A 19,532-nucleotide genomic window follows, 5' to 3' on the forward strand; every position below is an offset into this window, starting at 1 on the left:
GTGTGTTGAATATTATTTTAAACAAGCCTTACAGATAATTTTCAAAAGCAAGACACAAGGTGGTTTTTGTGTGGCGATCACTACCGCATGTACGTCTTCAAGATGCGACGTCCCGAGGCGTGCAAATGGATCCTCAGGGCCTGCGGGCGCTCTTACGCTGTGAGATGCAAACCTGAACAGTGTGGATGCTTCTGTGGAAGATGCTCGTCCACAATTTAAACAAAACCTTTTCATTAAATGTGAGAGTAGAAAAAGTCACTATTTCCAAATAGTGTGTAAGTTTTACTTGTTTTTTTAGTGTGTAAGTTTTAAAAATTAAACTTCTTATTTTGAAATTATTAGAGGTGCAAACACAGTTCTAAGAAGTAACAGCACGATTCCTTGTACATTTTTCCCAGTTTCCCCTAAAATAACATCTTGCAAAACACAGATGTGGACACAATCCGGGATCCATGCAGATTCCCCAGTTTCCCTGTCACTCACATGTGTGTGTACCTGACACGAGTGTATCGTACGTCTAGGTGGTGTATCCTTGAGTGTATACACACTCAAGATGCAGAGCATGTCCATCACTGGGGTCCCTCCTGTTCCCCAGTCCCCAAAACTGCTCATTTGTTCCCCACTTCTAAAATTTTATCTTTTCAAAAATGTTGTACAATGGAATCATATTGTAGCTAAACTTTGCAGTGTGGCTTTCCCCTGCTGGGCGTAACTACACTGAGATTCACCTGGCTGCTGCGCGTTTGAACCGTCTGCTTTGTTCCACGGTGGATGCCCCCCACTCCACTAGCTTCACCACTCACCCCTGGAAAGACATCTGAGTTCTTCCCAGTTTTGGGGCTGTCCCACATAAGGCTGTTACAAACATTTGGGTACAGTTTTTGTGTGAACACAAATTTTTGCTTTTCTGGGGTAAATGCCAAAGAAGGCGGCTGCTTGGTCCTAGGATAATGGCACGCAAGTCTGATAAGAAAATGCCAATCTGTTTCCCATAGTGGCTGTAACATTTCTCAACCTTAGAGCAGTGCGTGAGCGACCCAGCAAACGCCAGCCAGCACTCGGTGTCACTGAGTTTCACTTCAGCCAGTCTGAAAGGTGTGCAGGCATACTCACTGTGGTTTTAATTTGCATTTTCCCAATGGCTGATGATGTTACCCGCCATTCGTATATTCTCCTCATTGAAATATTCCTTGGTGTCCTTTGGCCATTTTGTAACTGGACTTTTTTTTTTGAGTTGAGTTTTGGGGGTTCTTTATATATTCTAGATGGCGGTTCTTTGTGGGCTGTGTGGTTCGCAGACACTTTCTCCCAGTCCACGTCTACAGAAGCCCACCAATGGCATTGTGTGAAACCTGTAGCTCAACCTGGGAAGACCTGACGTCTTTACTATGCTGAGCCTTCTGTTCCAAGAACGTGGTCTATCTCTTAGGTCTTTGTTGATTTCTTCCATTAGTGTTGCATCATTTTTAGCATCCAAGTCCTGTGGACATTTTGCACGGTTTACACCCGAGTATTTAATTTTCTTTGAAGTAACTGTAAATTGTATATGTCTTTAATTTCGGTTTCCACATGCTCAAGGTTGGTGAGTAGAGATGTAATCAGTTGCTGATCTCACACCCAGCAGCCTTGCTGAGCTGCCTACTCCACAGAAGAGCCCTCTGGATGTCGGGTGGGGGTGGGGGAGCCCCAAGTAGAGCAGGAGGGCTGGAGAAGGGGAGGAGCACTAGTGCAAGGCCAGCGTTGTGTCCATTTATGTCAGCCTCACGTTAGTGACCTCAGGAGGAGAGGTACTGGGGAGGAGTGGAGAGATGTCTGAGGAGGACCTCTGGGTGGGGGGGAATGCACAGGAGACTGCCTGCCCACAGGGGAGCTCTTGTGGAAGAGAAACAGGTTGATACCGCCACCCTCCCTGCCTTCCAGCCCACAGGTCTCTCCATCTGAAACAAACAGAAACCCAGCTGTTTTCTCAGCTGTGAACTGCAGATACTAACCAAACTGGGGAGGCTGCCTGCCCCTCCCTGGCCCAAGGACCGGGGCTCCGGAACAGCCCTTTCCCTGGGTAAGAGGATAGGCTGGCCTCCCCCTTCTTCCTCGGCCAGCACCACCCTGCCCACCACCCCCAACCCCTATCTGTCCTGCTTCTCTACAGGGCTGAGTCTGATGACCAGCATGGATTCGAGGCTCTGCAGCCTGACCCCAGCCCCCTGTTCCAGGCTGGCCTCCTGCTGCTCCTGCAGGAATTGGGGTGGGGATGGCAGAGGGAACCTTTCCCCCACCCCCGTCAGGAAAGGCCTTCTGCTAGACAGTAACTTCAGGGCGCCCTCTCCTGCAACCACCCGGTGGGCGGCAGGGGCCACCACCCGGCTTGGCCCCTGCGAGGGGACTTTGTCCCAGCTTCTGCGGCAGACTTCCGTCCTGGCCGACGGGGAGGATCCAACTTCTTAATTTGTCTCTTTTCCGCCTGGCGGGTTGGTGATCCCTGACCCCGGGGCGGAGACTGACTGGACCCCACCTCCGAGGCGGCCTGGGCCCCACCTCGGAGGGCCGTCCGGGCTCACACGCCTTTCCAAAAGCCGGCGGCCAGGGGCACCGCAGCGATGGCGGGACAGGTGGGGAATGGGCCTGGGGCCGCCACGGCCCCCACGGCCCCCACCCTGGATGCGCTGCGAGGCTACCGCGCCTATGCACGTCGCTGGGTCTTCCTACTCGTGATCAGCCTACTCAGCTACTCCAACGCCATGGTACGGGGTGTCAGGGCTCAGGCGCGGGGGCTGGGGGCTTGGGGACAGGGGCAGGGGGACAGGCCTAGACCAGGACTCCAGTGAGCCCCAACCACCGGCATTTGATTCTGCCCGCTCCTCCCACCCGCCAGTGTCCCGGTGCGCCCAGAGCGCCCGCCTCATCAGAGAACCAGCCAGTGAGAACTGGGCCTGCCAGTTCCGGAAATCCCGCCCTCCATCCCGCCCCCCCCCCCCGCCCCGCTTCTTCCCCCAGACTCCGCTCTGAGACCCCATGGCTCTGCCCAGAGCCCAGCCCAACACACACAGTTGGGCTTAGCCCTGAACCTCTCCCCGCCCCTCCAGCCCCGCCTGGTCACCCGCACGTGCCTTGGACAGGCTTCCGCATGCACTTCCTACACCTGACTCTTGAATGGCCACTACTCAGGGGTCAGGCTGCAGCACTGCCCCACTCGGGGCCCTCCTGCCTCACCTCGTTTGTACTGCGGCCTCTGCCTGCCACCCCTCCGCCTCCCGCAGAACCCCAGGGACTGGTTGGACAGCATTTGGCGGCCACTTAATCACAGTGCAAAGCTGAGGTTGGCAACAGGACCCACAGTTCAGAGAGGCTTCGCGCCAAGGCAGTCAGGAAGCACAGATGCGTGAGGGGGTTGGGGCCAGCAGGCGTGGACAGCCCAGGGAGACACTGGCCCAGGGAGGTTCCCAGGCAGCCCCTGCTCTTGGATGGCATTCCAGACTCCTCAGGGCCTTTCTCCTCATTTCCTTGCTGGACTGGGTGTGGAGGGCCAGCTCTCTGCATGGACCTGGGGTCTGCCATGACCCAGAAACCTCTTTCCTCTTCAGGACTCACCAGGTCCTTGTGTCTAGATGCTGGGAAGCCAGAACTGGATTTGGGTGCGTTGGTCTGAGAATTCATGCAGGGGTCTCTCCCAGACCCCTTGCTGCTTCCGGGAGTCTGAGAGGGGACGGGAAGCACGTGGTCTTGAGAAGATCCTTGGACACCGAGGGTGTCCTGCTGACTTCTCTTATTCACAAGACGTTATGGAGCAAACAAGAGTCACACCAGGAGCTGTCGTGATCCCTGCCATGGTCACGGTGGTGCTCCGCCAGGTGTTCCCTGGCCAGGTCCACTTCGCCCCTTTCTGACTTCGCCTGCAGCCACAAGACCAGGGCTCTTGGGTTCTGAGAGGGCAGCGTGAGTGCAGGTGGAGCCGTGCCTGGAATGAGGTCCAGGCTCCCAAAGTGGGTCTGGGTGAGGGTCAGCATGTGCAGTGGCTGCCAGCATTCTCAAGGCGACGTGAGGAGGCACCTGGCAGGGCTGGGAGCAAGCAGGAGGGAATTCTTGTGCAGCGGGGACAAGCTCGGCCCCAGGTTGCCCTGTGTGTTTTAGACCCATCTCCACCCCACTGGCCACAAGCTCTGGGCAGGGACGAGGACGGGCGAGTCTGGAGAGGCGGGCTCCTCAGCAGCGCAGGTGTGGAAAACAGACCCCAGGCCTCCTCGCAGATGGGTCCGGGGGGCAGAGCCAGCTGGGCCTGTGTGGGCGCTCTTTCTGAATCTGGGAGATCTGTCCCTGGCTCTGTCCCGAAAACAGGAAGGAAAGGCAGCTGCTACCCAAGCTCGCTGTCATGTGGGGCCTTGTGGTCACGGCTTTGCTTGGGTCACGAAGCCTGGATCTTGCTGCCCTCACCGTGGAGGGCCTGGTCTGGGGCGAGCTCCCCCACTCCTGGTGCTTTCAGGGCTGGAGCGATGGTGGACTGTGACTTGTGACACCGTCCTCTCGGGGCCGAGCCTGGCTGCCTCCCCCCGCCCCCCTGCACTAAGCCTTGCTGAGCCCCTCCTCTCCTCTTGGCCCACCCGTCCTTTGGGGACCAGCGGGTGTCTCGCTTCCTCCAGGAAGCCTTCTCTGCTGACCCAGCCACACTCGCTGTCTGCTGCAGGCCTGCAGGATTAAAGGTCCCAGCACTTGACAGAACCTGTGGCTGGAAAATGTCTCACCCCCCAAACACAAGGGTCTCCTGTAGAGAAGGTCAGGCTGGCATGTAATTTGGGTGGTTCCCCCCAGGGCCCAATCACCACCTTTGCAGACAGGCCGAAGATGCCTTTTGGACCCCCCTCAAGCCCCTGACCCAGTGAAAGCAACCCTTCCACTGTCCCTTCCACTTGGACCCTCCACAGCTCCAGGCCTCCCACCTCTGGCCCTTGTCCTCCTGGGCGCCCACCACAGGCGCTGAGTGTGTGTCCACTGAGTGGCCCTGGACGGTCCACGTGACTGGGGTCAGGGCCACTGGCTCCCCTCACCCCTACCCTCTCTTCCAACCTCCCCTTTTCTGTCCAGCACCTGGTCTAGACTCCTTCATGCCCACCCACCACACAGTGCCCCCAACATGGTGGACACCTCTCTTCTGCTGACAGCCCTTGGGCCTTATCCTTGGAGGGTTAGTCCCAGTGGGGCTCGCTCTCCTGGAGCCTCCAGCCAGGTCGTTGGCCTCTGCCTGTCCCCAGGACCATGCCTGCCAGGGTGATGCTGGTCCACGGCCTGAGCACAGTATGAGCCCCACCCGGGGCCTTCTCTTTGGGTGACCAGGTGAAGACCCTGGCCCTTAGGGGGCTGCTGGACCCTCTCCCTCCCTCAGACCAGCCAGCCATGCCTGGGACGCAGGCAGCTGACGTGTCTGTGGGGTCTGCCCCTGGGCTGGTGCTGGGGCGTCTGCAGGGCCTGTCCCTGCGCTGATGCTGGCATGTGTCCGCAGCTGTGGCTCAGCTTCGCGCCCGTGGCTGACAAGATTGCCCGGTACTTCCTCCTGTCCACCGAGCAGATCAACTGGCTCTCACTGGTCTACCTTGTGGTGTCCATCCCAGCCGGCGTGGTGGCCATCTGGGTTCTGGACTCTGTTGGACTTCGCTGGGCGGTGAGTCAGGCCCCACACCAGGGCCTGCTGTGGTGCGGGCTGGGTCCCCACTGTGGGCTCAAGAGTCGTGGTCTCCTCCCTAGACCCAGGTCCCCAAGCAGTGCCACTGGGGTGGTGGGTGGAGGCTGCAGTGCTGGGAGGGGACTCTGGGCTGGTGGGCAGCTCTTCTGATCCTGCCCTTGCAGACCATCCTGTGTGCGTGGCTGAACTTTGCTGGGAGTGTGCTCCGCGCCCTACCTTGCATGGTGCCCAGCGCCCAGGACCCCTTTGTCTTCCTCATGGGCGGCCAGAGCCTCTGTGCCCTGGCCCAGACCCTGGTCGTCTTCTCTCCTGCCAAGCTGGCCGCCTTGTGGTTCCCTGAGCACCAGCGAGCCACAGCCAACATGGTCGGCACCATGTGTAAGTCTCGGGGGTGAGGCCGACCGTCTCCTCTGCTCGCGCCCTCTGCTCTGGCACAGCACCTGTGCACTCCCGGCTCTCAGAGGGCTGGGGGCCCCCCTGTGGACGGGGGCCAAGCCTGTCATGCTGAGCCTAGGTGTGTCCCGCCTGTCCAGCCAACCCCCTGGGTGTCCTGGCGGCCAACCTGCTGTCTCCGGCCCTGGTGAGGAAGGAGGAGGACATCCCCGTGATGGTGAGGGAGCTCACGGGTGCAGGCGTGTGTGTGCACCTGTGTGTGGTGTCTGGTGTGTCACGCGTGTGTGCGTATTCGTGGGATGTGTGTACTAGTGTGTGTGCACTTGTGTGCATGCCTGTCTGTGTGTGTGCATTCGCCGCTTCCTACAGCCGCCCGGAGAGTGCACTCAGTCCATGAGGGATTCCCACCTGTGCAGGTATGGGGCACCTCCTCAGTATCAGGCACAACTCCAGGGACCAGGATGTTGGGTGGTCTCCTTGGTAGGGCCAGGGGCTCCCTGGAGCAGGAGGAGACGGAGCGGGGTGGGTAGCCGAGAGGGAAACAAGGGGCCAGTGGAGAAAGGCCCTGAGGTGGACATGAGGTTGAGGGGTGGGGTCTGCAGCCAGAGGCCGCAGCAAGGGGAGGATAGAGGGCAGGGTCAGCCCCGGTGGCAGGCAGTTGATGTTGGTGTGATGGATACCCTGAGTGGGGGGTCTGAGGGGGGCAGAATGACTTGATCCTGTCCAGAATGACTCAGGGAGAGAGCCAGGGCTTTGATCGGGTAGGGGGAGGGTTTGCAGGTGTGCTGAGGAGAGAAGGGCTTCCAGCCAAGCAGCTGGGTGAGTGTTGGGGTCATGCACAGAGGTAGGGAAGGCAGTCCAGTTGGCAGTTGGACAGCTGAGTCTGGGGCTCCCAGAGAGGGTCAGGCTAAGGTCAAGCTAATGGAGCTACCCTTGGGTGGTGTCTTGAAAGCTGAGTTCCAAATGAAGCAACGCAGAGCAGGCCCACCACAAGCTCTGGGTGTCCATCTAGGGGTGACAGGTGGAGGCGGCCCGCAAGGGGGTGGTGTGCCTCCAGAGCCCGGAGCAGCGGCGTAAGATGCCCACACATGTGTACGCATCTGCGAGGGCTGTGCATGTGCGTGCACACGCGTGCACTCATGCGTACACTCTTTGCAGCTGGCCTCCTACATCATGCCTGCTGGCCTGGCCTCCCTGCTGGCCACTGCGTGTCTCTGGGAGAGTGTGCCCCCCACCCCGCCCTCCGCTGGGGCTGCCCGCTCCACCTCGGAGAACTGCCTAGCCGGGCTGAAGCTGGTCAGTGCTGGGTGTCAGGGCTGGCAGGAGGCTGGGAGGAGGCTGGGGCGGGGCCGGGCAGGGTGGGCTTCTGGGCTGAGAGTCCTCTCCCCTTCAGCTGGTGAGGAACAAGGACTATGTCATCCTGGCCGTGTGCTTTGGGGGCGGCATTGGCATCTTCTCCAGCTTCTCGGCTCTCCTGGAGCAGGTCCTCTGTGTGAACGGCTACTCTAATGTGAGTGGTGGCCCTGCCCTGGGTGCCCCGTGCGAGGACGGAGCTCTGGGAGCCTGTCACCCCGCAGGCTGTCTGCCCCACCACTCCTGTGCCCTCAACCTTCCCAAACGCTGGGTTTCCACACCTGGACGGGGTGACCTCCTGTTCTGCCGTGGGTGGTGTTAAGATGCTGTGTGTGAAAATTTGTCTGCAGCAGGGTGGCCCCCATGGGGAGGGGTGGCAGCTCTACCCAGGTGCATTTCCCAGGTATTTTGTGTGGCACTTTCCCCCATGCCCTACTCGACCCCAGCCCTGCGGGTCTCCTCTGAGGTTTGGAGATGCAGAGGGGAAGGCCTTGCTCTGCTCACAGCATTTCCTGCTGTACCCTCCACGTCTGGCATCAGCCCTGGGTGTGGGGTTCAGGCCCCACGTGTCCCCAGTTCTCCAGGGGTGACAGGCACTGAGGGGCACCTGCAGGAGCCAGGCCCTTTCTCTCTAGGTGGAGTTCCTGGAGTAGGGCTGACACAGGGAGGCAGTATCTCTAGGGAGGACACCCGCCGGCCGAAGGTGCGCCAAGCCTTCCCTGCTGTCCTGCTGTCCCGCCTGGGCCGCGGGCGCAGGGACCTGCCGTGGGCGCCGTGGTGACGGCGTCCGTCCTAGGGATGAGTGCCTCCTACTGGGCCCTGATGACGGGGTGCCTGCCTCCTCTCCTCCTCCAGGAATTTGCTGGCCTCTGCGGGGCTCTCTTCATTGCATTTGGGATCCTGGGGGCATTGGCTCTCAGCCTCTACGTGGACCGGACCAAACATTTTACCGAAGCCGTCAAGATTGGCCTTTGCCTGACATCTCTGGTCTGTGTGGCCTTTGCCTTGGTGAGAGTCCTCTTGAGCGGAGACCATCATGCAGGGGTGGAAGTGGGGTCCCCTGGAGGGACTCTAATGGACACCCAGACCCTCTCAGGCCCAGGTGCTGCCCTTGGGGGGTCCACAAGTGGGATAGGACCCCTGGCCTCCCTGCCCTTGGGCGCTGCCACTCAGCTGAGACAGGGGGCTGGTGCAGGGCCTGGCAGGGCCTGGCTGTCCAGGGCTGCGGCATGTCTGAATGCACCCCATCTGTCTGCGTGGCTCGCTTCCCCCAGGTGTCCCAGCTACAGGGACAGACCCTTGCGCTGTCCGCCATCTGCTCGCTGCTTGGGCTCTTCGGCTTCTCTGTGGCGCCCGTTGCCATGGAGTTGGCCATTGAGTGCTCCTTCCCTGTGGGCGAGGGTGCGGCCGCTGGTCTGGTCTTCGTGCTGGGGTAAGTGCCCAGCCTCCATTGCTTCCCTCCCCTCGCCCCACTCCACGCGACACAGCTGGTGACCTGCCTGCTCTGGCAAGAGCCTAAGTCTTCTGAGTGCCTGCTGTGTGCAGGCCTGGGCCGGCCACTGGAGCCCACACTGACCAGAGTGGCGCTTGGCCCTCGGGGTGACCACAGGCACGTGGGCAGCAAGCAGCGCCCTGGGCAGGGCTGAGGCTTTGTGGCTGTGCAGGCAGGCGGAGGGTGTGCTCACCATGGTGCTGCTGACCGCTCTGACTGTGCGCCGCGCGGAGCCGTCCTTCTCCACCTGTCAGGACGGCCAGGATCCGCTGGACTGGAAGGGTGCGTCCTATGGGGGCCCCGAGTGCACAGGCCCAGAGGTCAGCCCCCACGCCTGCCCTGGGTATCTTCCCTCCATGGCCGCTGTCCTTGATGGGTGGGTGCAGGGCACCCACAGGGTGGGGATGGGTCGGATCAGAGGGCAACAGGTGGAACTCTCCGGCTCAGCCTGGTGGGAGCAGCCTGGGACCCTGATGGGAGCCCAGCCGCTAATCCCCATGTGAGTGCTTCTGAGATGAGGTCAGGGAGAAAGCTAGAGAGACAGACAGAGAGAGGCAGAGACAGAGACAGAGACAGAGAGAGGCAGAGGGACAGAGAGAGAGACAGAGAGAGACAGAGACAGAGACAGAGAGAGGCAGAGACAGAGAGAGACAGAGACAGAGAGAGAGAGACAGAGGGACAGAGAGAGACAGAGACAGAGACAGAGAGAGGCAGAGACAGAGAGAGACAGAGACAGAGAGAGAGAGACAGAGGGACAGAGAGAGACAGAGACAGAGACAGAGAAAGGCAGAGAGACAGAGAGAGACGGAGACAGAGAGAGACGTAGAGGCAGAGAAACAGTCGGAGAAAGGGCTGCTGCACGCCACGTCTCCAGACCTGACGCAGTGACCTTGGAGCTCACGGCTTACGGGCCCTGGGTCCGTGAACCCGCCTTTGGGGCCTGTTGGGGGCCTGGACAGGATCTATTCCCAGGGTCACTCCGTGGTCACGATTAGTGGGGTCCACAGGGCTCTGCCAGCTCTGTGGCCCCCGCACCTGTGTAGGGAGCTCTGGCTGCTGGGTGAGCCTCGGGCAGAGCTGGGCCGTGTCTCCCCAGGGTCCATGCTGCTGATGGCCGGCCTGTGCACTTTCTTCAGCTGCCTCATGGTGCTCTTCTTCCATGCCCCGTACCGGCGCCTGCAGGCTGAGGCTGACGCGAGCCTCTCCATCCAGGAGGACACGTACCCGGCAACCTCGGACCACATACCCCACCTGGCAGCCACCCCCGAGGCTCTGCCTCAGCACCCACCTAGCCCCCAGCACGAATCCGGCGAGAAGCCTGGGACAGCTCCTTCCTGGAACCTGAGCTCCTGACCCTGCCTCCCTCCGCCTGGGAGCCCTGGGCCCCCCGGGCCCCCCAGGGACATCATGGGGGCCCTGCAGAGGGCTAGAGGCCAAGGTAGCTTAGTGTGTCAAGAAGCAGGCCTGGGGACACGAAGGGGAGGTGGGGAGAGGCAGGCTCTGGTCACCCCGGCTGTGCCAGTCATGACTGTGCCTGGGACAGTGTCAGAATCCGGGGGGACTTGGGGCATTAAACACCCAGGGCCTGGCAAGCTGGCCCAGGGGACACTCTATGGCTGTAGCAGGAGCTGCTGCTCTGTAGACAGGAAGCCACTGACCAGGCTGATGCCCCAGGGGTCAGGCCAGACTCAGGGTATCTGATGAAGGGACTATGTGTGGGGAGGCTGGGCTGGCCTGGGGGGCATAGGCAGAGGGGAACTGTTGGGTTGGGGCCCCTGGGGGCCCCTGCATGGCTGAGCCTGTAATGGACAGGTGTGGGGAAGGCCTCCCTTAAAGGATCTCTCCCAGAGCCACTCTTAGCCTCTGCTGACGACTGAATGACAGACCTCCAGCTGGGTGCCAGCACAGGTGGGGAGAGCAGGTGGGGCCAGGCTGGGCTGGAGAGAGGAGCAGAGGGTGGGCCCTGGGCCCTGGGCAGACCCTCCCACACCCAGGGGAACAGCTTCTCCCCCCGGCAGAGACACTTGCAGGCAGGTTTGGGTTCACTTTTATTGAGCCGGCCACACCCGGTGGGGGGGCCCTCACTCCCTCTCCTCCCCATGAGTGAGCACATAGCTCAGTGCCTTACGGTCCAGGTTGCCAGCAGTGTCGATGGTTGAGAACTGGAACATCTGGTCTACCTGCGGGTTTGGTGGGGGGCGTCAGGCCCAGGCGGTGGGGGCAGAGTGGAAGGGTCCCCAAGGTCACGACCAAAGGGTGAATTACAGGCACTAAACTCCAGGCTCTGTCTTGTTTCTGTGCTTGCGGGGAAGGGAGGTGGGGGGGAGACCCTGCAAAGCGAGAGGTGTGGCTGAGGCAGGCGTCCCCCTTCCTGGACCCTGAGTGTCCCACCCACCCCAATGCTGCAGTCTCTAGGGGGCTGGGGCACATCCCCCTCCGGACCCCCAAGTCCCCAGGGCCATCCTTGGACTTCACAGAGGGCCATGGGGGAAGAAGGTGGGGTGGGGACCGAAGGCCAAACCTCGTCAGCAGTCATCCTGTCAGCCTGGGACATCAGCAGCCTCCTGATGCTGAGGACAGGGAGGGAGGGGGCGGATTAGGCTGATCTGGAGGAAGGGGTCAACCTGGAAAGGACAGGTAGCCCCAGGGGAGCCCTGTGAGGGGTCAGTTTACACCACGGCTCCTCCGTGGGGGGCAGGGCTCTTTGCTGGTGCCTCGTGGGAGCCTGGCCCTGGGGAGTCCGGCGCACAGGGTGGGAAGAGAGGCACAGGGAGCCCTTCCTGACTCTCAGCCCTGAATATGCCCATTCACGGTTCTTGGCCGAAGGAGGCCTCTAAGGGGCTAAGGACCCCATGATAGTCCGAGTGGCAGTGACCACTGACCCCAGGTGGGTAGGACTGGTCCTGCCCTCAGTTATGCTGAGCAACCCAGGATCTGGGCAGGCCAGTCAAAGCCCGGAACCTGGGGGGGGGGTAAGCTGGGTGTCCTTCAGACCCGGGAGATGCCTGGCGCCCGTGGCCACACTCCCTCGTCCTTGTTAATGCTGCCTTTGCCGTCGGGGTCCAGCATCTTGAATGCGCTGAGGATGGTCTCCTCGGCGCCCATACCTGCGCACAGGAGGCATGAGCCACGGTTGCCCAGGGATCCATACCCTCTGCCTGAATGGCCCTCCTGCCCTGAGCACCTGGGAGACTCTCAGCTTCCACCCTGGGGGGCCTGTTCTCAGGGTCCCCACCGTCCCACCAGGCCCAGAGCTGGTGGGGGACAGCGCTCAGTGAGGGACAGAGGCTTCCGCCAGCGGGCAGAGGAGAGAGGCTGGCTCACCCGCTGGGGGGCTGATGGTGCCCCACAGGTGCCAAGTCCTGAACCCATGGGGTTTTATGTGAGATGTCAGGATTTCTAAGTAAACGCACACATGGCATCGGCAGACCCGCAGGCTGGCCCTGCGGCCACCGCTCAGCTTCTTTGCAAACATGTTGAGGAACATCGTGGAGCCGATGGGCCCCAAGGCCGCCCTGACCATAGCGTCCAGCTCCTCGTCCTCGACGTTGGTTTTGCCTGTGGTGGGTGGAGGGCGGGGATGTCACCAGCCCTGGTCCTAGTGGTGCAGGTGCCCCACAGGGCCGTCCCAGAACAAAACTGGGGGCCCCGGGTTGGGGGAGGGAGGGGAGCCCAGGAGTGGTCAACAGAACCCCAGACTTGAGCCTGGGAGTTGGACTGAGGAGGGGAGAGGAGCCCAGAAGGTCTGTGATCTGCTTCCTGGGCAGAGGAAGGTGGGTTGGAGTGCACCTCCCGAGTAGAAACCAGCCTGCTCTCTGCAGCTCCAAGGGCAGGACCACCCCAGGTGAAGGACAGTGCCCCCAGATGGGGAGTGGAGGGAGGGCGCAGGCCTGGCTGTGCTGCCCGAGAAGGGCCAGCCTTGGGCTCTTCAGGGAGCGTAAGTGAGCTTCCCTGCCCTCTCCCAGCTCCATTCCTGGGCCCCCTTACCATGAGTGCCTGGAGGTCTGAGGGCAAGCCCCTCTTCCATGTGGAGGCGCTAGCCCCTCCCAAGAGCCCTGGTCTCAATCTCCTGCTCTGGGACGCCCATGCTTGGACTGGGCCACCCACCCCAAGATGCCCTCTGCCAGCCCTGATCAAACCAGAAGGGAGTTTCTCCCCAGGGAGGCCTGGCCCACCTCCTCACAGTCCCTGGGAGGTCAGATCAGGCTTTAAGGCTCTCTAGGGCTGGAGGACCCTCCTGCAGGAGGGTGGACTTTTGCCCCAGGGCATGTACACAGGGAGGCATAGGTGACCTTTAGGTCCTTGTCAATGAAGCCATGTCGGTTCTGATCCATTAGTATGAATGCCTGAAATGGAGGCCAGGGTCACTCGGCTGTGCTGAATGAGGCTCGTACAGGGCCTTGTCACCTGCATTACAACTCCCAGGGGACCCCTCAGGCAGGAGCTCCTGGGTGGAGGGGCTCCTGGTACCAGGGCAAAGCCTCACCTCCTTGAACTCCTGGGCAGGTCTGCTCAAAGTTGGGGAAGATGCTGGCCCTCTTCTTCCTTCTTGGTCTTCCTGCTGGCCTGAGATGAGAACACCAAGACTGAGGCTCCCTCAGCTTGCCCGAGGGTCTCCTTGGGCAGCACCCAGGCATTTGGGGGGACAATACAGAGGATGAGTGGACGTGGCACTTGGGGCTCCCAGGTTCCCTGAGCCTGGGTCCTGGGGTGGGGCAACTGCAGGTGCTTGGCATGGTCGGAGGGTCCCTGAGGAGGCCAAGGTTCATCCTGAACTGTGCCTGGTTCTGTCTGCAGTCCTGTCAGGGGGAGCAATGGCCTGTGCAGGTGGCCAGCTGATGGACAGGCTTGTTCAGTGGGTCCCACTAGGGTGCAGGCCAGGACACACCATCCTCCAGCCCCAGGCTGTCCCCAGGATTGTCATGGCATACAGATCCCCCACCAGCCCAGCACATGCACACCCTCACGTGCGTACACACACTCACACAGAGCACACTGGCTCATGTGATATGTGCACACACACTCATCCACGCAGTTGCACACACACATCATGGATCACCATGCCTGGGTCTGCCTGATGTGATGGTCTGTGCCCTCCCTGCACAGGTCACCCGTCTTAAGCTCATACCCAGTCCCCCAGGACAGCTCAGACTCTGGCTGCCACTCCCTACAAGGACAGGCTCAGGGTTCCCCGGGGACCAGACAATTGCAGAGTGAGCTTTGGCAGCCAGCGGTCAGTCAGACGTCAGTCAGACGCCCTCATCCTGCCCGTCCAACAGGCCCCCAGCCTCCCCGGCACCTCCACATCTGTCCCTTCAACTCTGGAGCCTTTGTTTTCCTGGATTCTGTGCATATCCAGGGCCACCTGCTTGTGGGTGAGGGCCTGGGGGCTCCAGGAGCAGAGGAAGGAGGGCCTTTCCCAGATTCGCAGAGTTGCTGTGAATAGCCCTGGTGGCCAGTCATCAAGTGTTCCCCTGAACAAGTTTTGTGTGCCCTCACCTCCCTGATTTGGTGGCAGAGAAGTTCCAGGGCCCCTGACCCCAGCCTTGGGGCCACCCCTCCTGTCCCCATGGCAGGGAGCTCCTTGCCTGGCACACAGTGGGGGATAACATTTTTGAGATGGAGGATAGCCCAAATGGGCGGGACTGGGCCCCGCACTCAGACAGGTCTTCCCGCTACACCAGGGGCCCGTCGGCAATGTCTGGGGAAACTGGCCCAGGTGTCCGTTGGTGGTGCCAGACATCGGAGGTCCCTGGTTGGGGGAAGTGCAGAGTCAGGGGCTGGGAAGAATGGGGGTCTGCAGGCCTAGCAGGAGGAGGAGGCCTAGGGGAGAGGGAAGTGGGCAGACAGGATTCTGCAGTTTCACATCTGGAGAACAAGTTTTCCTAGCCCCCAGGACAGGTCTGGGTGGGGTTGGGGCATGTCTCTGAGCCACACAGCACCTGCTGAAGCTGGAAAACAGGGGTGCCCTGCTCCTCGGGGGGGGGCACACACTTTTGGTCACATGGCACCCCTTAAGTGCTGCCAGCCGAGACCCCAGGGCCAGCTCACCATTCACACATCCAACTGGAGGAACCTAGGGGCTTCCGGGGGGCTCTGCCTAGAGGACCCCAGAGGGCGAACGTGTGACTAACTGGGGAGACCTGGGCCTGGCTGCACAGGGACCCTGCCACTCCCACCCAGGCAGGGTCTGGGTGTGACACCTGGTCCGACCTCGGCCAGGCTACAGGAGTGGGGAGCGCTCCACTGAGAGGGGAAGGCTTGTGGGATCTGTGCTCAGAAGGTCATGACTTGGGGAAAGCCAGAAGAGGCTAGCGGAGCCACTGGGAGGTTTCCTGGGGCTGGCGTGGGTCTGAGCACAGCATTAAAGACAGCGGTGGAGCCTGGCTCCTGGGAGAATATCAGGATTCAGAGTGGACACCAGCAGGCCGCCCCTGCGTCCCGAGCCAGGTGGGATGCCTCCCCACTAACCCCCTACAGTCCCCAGGAAGGACCCTGGGCCAATGTGGGTCTCCCCCCCACCCCTCACTTCAGGGGTCTTTCCTGGGGGGCTTTGTGTGCATGTGTTCCTGTACCTGTGTGTGTCCTCTGCTGATTGCCACCCCCACAGTGAAGCTATTACTAATACTCTCGTCCACCTCCAGCCCAACAAACCCTTATTTTTGATTCTGGAGCAGGAGTTGCTGAGAAGTCTGGTTTATTTAAAACCCCAGGGAAGGGAGAACATGTTTGTCCCCTGAGGTCACCTGCCCAGCTGCTCAAGGGCAAGGTCAGGCGGAGGGCGGGTCGTGGGGGTGGTCTCAGCACTGCCTGGTGGCAGTGGAGAAGGTTGACTCTGGGCCTTGTGGTGGTCAGTTGCACTTACAGCTTCCTCAGGGAGCAGTGCTGTGGGGGTGGGGGCTAGCGAGGCCCTCCCCTGATCCCAGGCCTGCAGAAGCCTCTGGAGGCAGGACCCTCAGAGGGTTCAGATAAGGGCCCAGCTGCCCTATAGGATTGGCCTCACTGTTCCCACTCCCAGCCCAGGATACAGGTGATTTTCTAGTTTCCTTGCTGGGAGGCCCAGAGCCAGGACTCCCCAGTGAGTGGAGAGAGAGCAGGCTCTGCCCAGACCCCTGGAGCCACCCTTGGAGCCTCCCCTTGGTGCAGATTTACTGAGCACCTGCTACCTATCCTGGAGTTTTTGTCTCTGCATTCTGTTCTCTTTAGAATCACAGGTCCCCTTTAGAAACAGAAGCATGGTCTCCCTCCATAGTGGAGCCCCAGGCCCTGGTTCTCAGGGAGCTTATGCTGGGAGCAGAGCCCTGCCCATGGGGTGGGTGGTCCTCCACCAAACCCCCAAGCCCCGTTGCCATGGGAACCGTGTGTAAGCACAGCTTGCTCAGCTGGGAGGCTGTCTGGCCACCACTGCCCCATCTCTGGGCAGCCCCTCTGTATACAGCGGCTGGCCCAGCTGCTCCTTAACTGGGGCTGACCACAGAGCTGAGGGAGACAGGCGTCTCCTCTGAGGATACAGAGTACCCCGCCAGTGAGAATCGTGCCTCCCCAGCAGAGGGCAGCATAAGTGAGAGCCAGGGCCCCTCTGGGGATTCCTGGGTTGAGATGTACCTTTGAGCTTGGGGCTGCACGGTCCTGAGGGCAGGAGTCTGGGAGACGCAGGAAGCAAGCTCTGCTGGAGTGGACTTCCCAGGAGGACCCCAACCCCCTCTGCTGGAGTGGTTCCTGGGGTGAGGAAGCTGTAGCTCTGCTGGGGGGTTGGTATTGGGGCTGGTCACGTGCGGGAGGGGGCACCCCAGGCAGTATGGCCCCAGGACAGGGCTCTGAGTCCAGGGGGGCCAGCCGCTGCCACCCTTCTCCACAAGGCGAGGGGCCTGGGCAATGGACCTGCCCAGGGGTAGCCCGCCTGACTCAGGTCACACCCTGCATCAGGACGACCCCAAATTCTCTGACCAGAGCCTGGAGTCCCTTCCCGGGCCGTCCTCGGGGCTGACCTGGGGCGGCCTCAAGCATGGACAGGCCTAGGGTGGCTGGGGAACGCGCTGCAGCGTGGGCGGGGCGGGACAGCCCAGGGCAGGAGGATGGGGAGCGCTCTATTTTGTACTTTATAAGGAGGACTTATACTTTTCCAATATGTTATACCTATGGTGTCCGGACCTCGATTTTGGGCTCAACCATGCCTGAAAACATCAGGGTCTGCGAGAGTTTTAATCCCCCAGGGTGAGTACCCGCGGCACCGCCCGGAACATTGCGCATGAGCAATCAATCCAGCGGCGCCGGGTGACGTCACTCCTCGAACGGGCGCGCGCGCGCGCGCCGTTTCCCCTCGGGGCCACCAGGGGGCGCGCCCCACACACCTGCTCGCTCCCCATAGCGCATGCGCTCGCTAGGGTGCGTGATTGGTTGTTTTTTTTTTTTTTTTTGGCGTCTCCACGGTTTTCCGGGCTTTGGCTGCGTCCTCCTTGGTCGGGATTGTGCTTCCGGTGCGAAGGTCACGGACAAGATGGTGCCGCCGGTGCAAGTCTCTCCGCTCATCAAGGTGAACTGGTGCTCGGCCGGTGCTCGGCTCTGCGTGGGCCTGCCCGTGTGCAACTCCGCGGAGCGCGGGACTCCCGGCCCAGTCCCCGACCCAGCGGGGCGATCACCCCTCTCACTGCTCCCCGCCGCGACCCGGCGGCTGCGACCCCCTCCCTCCTCCCTCCACCCCCTTCCCGGGAGCCCCGCCCCGCGCCCCGACCCTGCGGGCCGAGAAGCCCCCCGCGGCCGCCGCCTCTGACCGCCCTTTCCCCGCAGCTTGGCCGCTACTCCGCCCTGTTCCTCGGCATGGCCTACGGAGCCAAGCGCTACAGTGAGTGACCCGCGGCGCGCGCACGGGGCTTCTCGAGGCCAGTTTGGGCTTCCTGGTGCCCCGAAGTAAACGCGTTCAGGCCGGAGAGGGGGCAGGGTGGGAGGTGTCGGACCCGGAGGCCAAGCGGGCCGACCCTCGAGCGCGGCCACAGCAGGCTCGTAGTCGGTCTCAGGCAGCCGGGACGAGCGCCTTCTGATGCCAGGTACCGTCCAGGGAACTGGAAGCAGTTGATTTTTGTTAAAACTGGTCCTGAGGGTGTGTGGGAGTGCTGCAGTCTGACTCGAGGCAGCTCCTTTCATCACAGAGGACCGAGCGAGAGAGCAGAGCGTCTGGGGTGGCCGCGGGGACCCTGTAGCTGCCTTTTGGGTTGGGCTCTCTGTTGGGTGAATGTCGGGCTTTACCTACATGCAGGAAAAGAGTGGAAAGCAGTCGCCTCTGGCGTTCGCAATGCATCTGAAGATAACTTTGCCTGTGGACTAAATTGCTTTTATGCAGCATTTCAGTGAAGAGGTTGATTGAGAGTGCCCCCCCCCCGATTTCCTTAAACAGATTACCTGAAACCTCGGGCAGAAGAGGAGAGGAGGATAGCCGCTGAGGAGAAAAAGAAGCAGGATGAACTGAAGCGGATCGAGAGAGAACTGGCAGAAGGTACTTGTGTTACTCAGTTTTTGCCCTCCACCTGGATTTTCAGAAACAGCTGCTGCTCCAGTGAGCCCCACAGTGGAGGGCACTGGTCCAGTGGGTCCTTCTCTGGGGGGAGGGAGAAGCAGTCACGGGTGTTAGGGGGACATGTGATCCTTGCTTTTGCTGAGGGCCTAGCCCCTAGGCCTTGGAGGTTAGCTGTCTGCCACCCTCAGAGGGGCCACAGGACCAGAACGAGGCCCACCTCTCTGGGTTCAACAGCAGGTTCCAGTCAGAACAGGCAGAGATGGGAAAGACCAGGGTGGGAGTGCAAGCAGAGCACAGCTGGGCTCCACTGAGATTAGATACTGGATTGTTTCACGCCGAAAACCTACAGTGGTCCTTTTGGGTTTCCTGAATGTGTGATGGCATGTGTGTTTTCCTTCTAACCTTTCAGCCCAAGAGGACAGCATATTGAAGTGAGCCTGCGTTTCTCTGGAGCAGCGTGGACGAATAAAGCCTTCTGTGCTGTGTAGGTTCTCTGGCTTTCCTTTATTGTCCCCAGTTCATTGGTTTCTGGACCCGAGCTCAGCAGCTGTATGCCCACCTCCTCAGATTATTTAGGGCGTGGATGGGGAGGGAGTTTCAAAGAACTAATCACTGGCCACAGACCCAGGATGCGGTGCATAGACAAGGCGGGAATCACAGAAACACCATCGCTTGCTCTGCGGTGGAGGGGTTGGGGGGTGTGGTGGACAAAGGGCGCAGTTTGTAATGAGACATGGCTAGCCCTGGTGTCCTGGATGCTGCTTGGTGTTCTCTGCTAACCATGGTAACCCTAACCCTGCTCAGACCCTCGGGTGGGCATGGCAGGGTCGGGGGCAGGCTGATGCCCTTATAGTCGGGACCTGGGGCTCCACCCCTCACCTCACACATGCTCCCCTTGGCCCCAGGGAGGGGCTGTGGCCTCCTGAGGACCAGGCTGGGGCGCAGCTAGCTGTTCAGGGGGCTGCAGCCTTTGTGCCTGAGCCGAATGCATGTCCCACGCTAATGGCTGTGCTTCTCCGAGGAGACCTGGGGTGGGCAAGTCCGAAGTCCTGTTCTCAGCTTTGCACTTGGAGCAGATCTGGGCTTAGAGCTCTAATTCATTTGTAAAATGA

The 19,532-nt window shown here is 60.9% G+C and overlaps 3 protein-coding genes across 10 annotated transcripts; 2 read left to right on the top strand and 1 right to left on the bottom strand.

The window, feature by feature from the left end:
• Positions 1-2,495: 2,495 nt before the first annotated feature.
• Positions 2,496-11,123, top strand: SLC49A3 (solute carrier family 49 member 3). Of its 3 annotated transcripts, none has more exons than XM_072947914.1 (10): positions 2,496-2,741; positions 5,558-5,650; positions 5,836-6,049; positions 6,205-6,281; positions 7,223-7,360; positions 7,458-7,574; positions 8,273-8,425; positions 8,692-8,849; positions 9,082-9,191; positions 10,006-11,123. In XM_072947914.1, exons 1-10 carry the CDS (start codon positions 2,598-2,600, stop codon positions 10,260-10,262), a joined length of 1,461 nt encoding a protein of 486 aa, XP_072804015.1. In that variant the 5' UTR covers positions 2,496-2,597; the 3' UTR covers positions 10,263-11,123. The 3 variants fall into 3 exon arrangements, with proteins under 3 accessions (XP_072804015.1, XP_072804020.1, XP_072804008.1); XM_072947919.1 differs by having other exon boundaries at positions 5,492-5,650; positions 9,082-9,229; positions 10,006-10,171; XM_072947907.1 differs by having other exon boundaries at positions 2,499-2,741; positions 5,492-5,650; positions 10,006-11,120.
• Positions 10,941-17,156, bottom strand: MYL5 (myosin light chain 5). 4 transcript variants are annotated; one of them, XR_012063223.1, is made up of 5 exons: positions 17,046-17,156; positions 13,396-13,475; positions 12,323-12,467; positions 11,431-11,479; positions 10,941-11,239 (listed from the first exon to the last, which is right to left on the bottom strand). XR_012063223.1 is itself a non-coding variant. In XM_031684928.2 (5 exons), exons 1-5 carry the CDS (start codon positions 13,241-13,243, stop codon positions 10,991-10,993), a joined length of 399 nt encoding a protein of 132 aa, XP_031540788.2. In that variant the 5' UTR covers positions 13,244-13,255; the 3' UTR covers positions 10,941-10,990. The 4 variants fall into 4 exon arrangements, 1 of the variants encoding a protein (XP_031540788.2); XR_012063222.1 differs by having other exon boundaries at positions 12,234-12,467; XM_031684928.2 differs by lacking the exons at positions 13,396-13,475; positions 17,046-17,156 and adding exons at positions 11,932-12,016; positions 13,183-13,255 and having other exon boundaries at positions 10,941-11,089; positions 12,363-12,467.
• On the top strand, positions 16,497-18,905 carry ATP5ME (ATP synthase membrane subunit e). 3 transcript variants are annotated; one of them, XM_072947935.1, is made up of 6 exons: positions 16,537-16,633; positions 17,097-17,123; positions 17,395-17,442; positions 17,697-17,751; positions 18,301-18,399; positions 18,830-18,905. In XM_072947935.1, the coding sequence occupies exons 3-6, from the start codon at positions 17,407-17,409 to the stop codon at positions 18,853-18,855; spliced, it is 216 nt and encodes a 71-aa protein (XP_072804036.1). In that variant the 5' UTR covers positions 16,537-16,633; positions 17,097-17,123; positions 17,395-17,406; the 3' UTR covers positions 18,856-18,905. The 3 variants fall into 3 exon arrangements, with proteins under 3 accessions (XP_072804027.1, XP_072804041.1, XP_072804036.1); XM_072947926.1 differs by lacking the exon at positions 17,097-17,123 and having other exon boundaries at positions 16,497-16,633; XM_072947940.1 differs by lacking the exon at positions 17,097-17,123 and having other exon boundaries at positions 16,510-16,632; positions 17,327-17,442.
• The last annotated feature ends 627 nt before the right edge of the window (positions 18,906-19,532 follow it).

This window comes from Vicugna pacos, chromosome 2, assembly GCF_048564905.1.
Source record: "Vicugna pacos chromosome 2, VicPac4, whole genome shotgun sequence".
NCBI lineage: Eukaryota > Metazoa > Chordata > Mammalia > Artiodactyla > Camelidae > Vicugna > Vicugna pacos.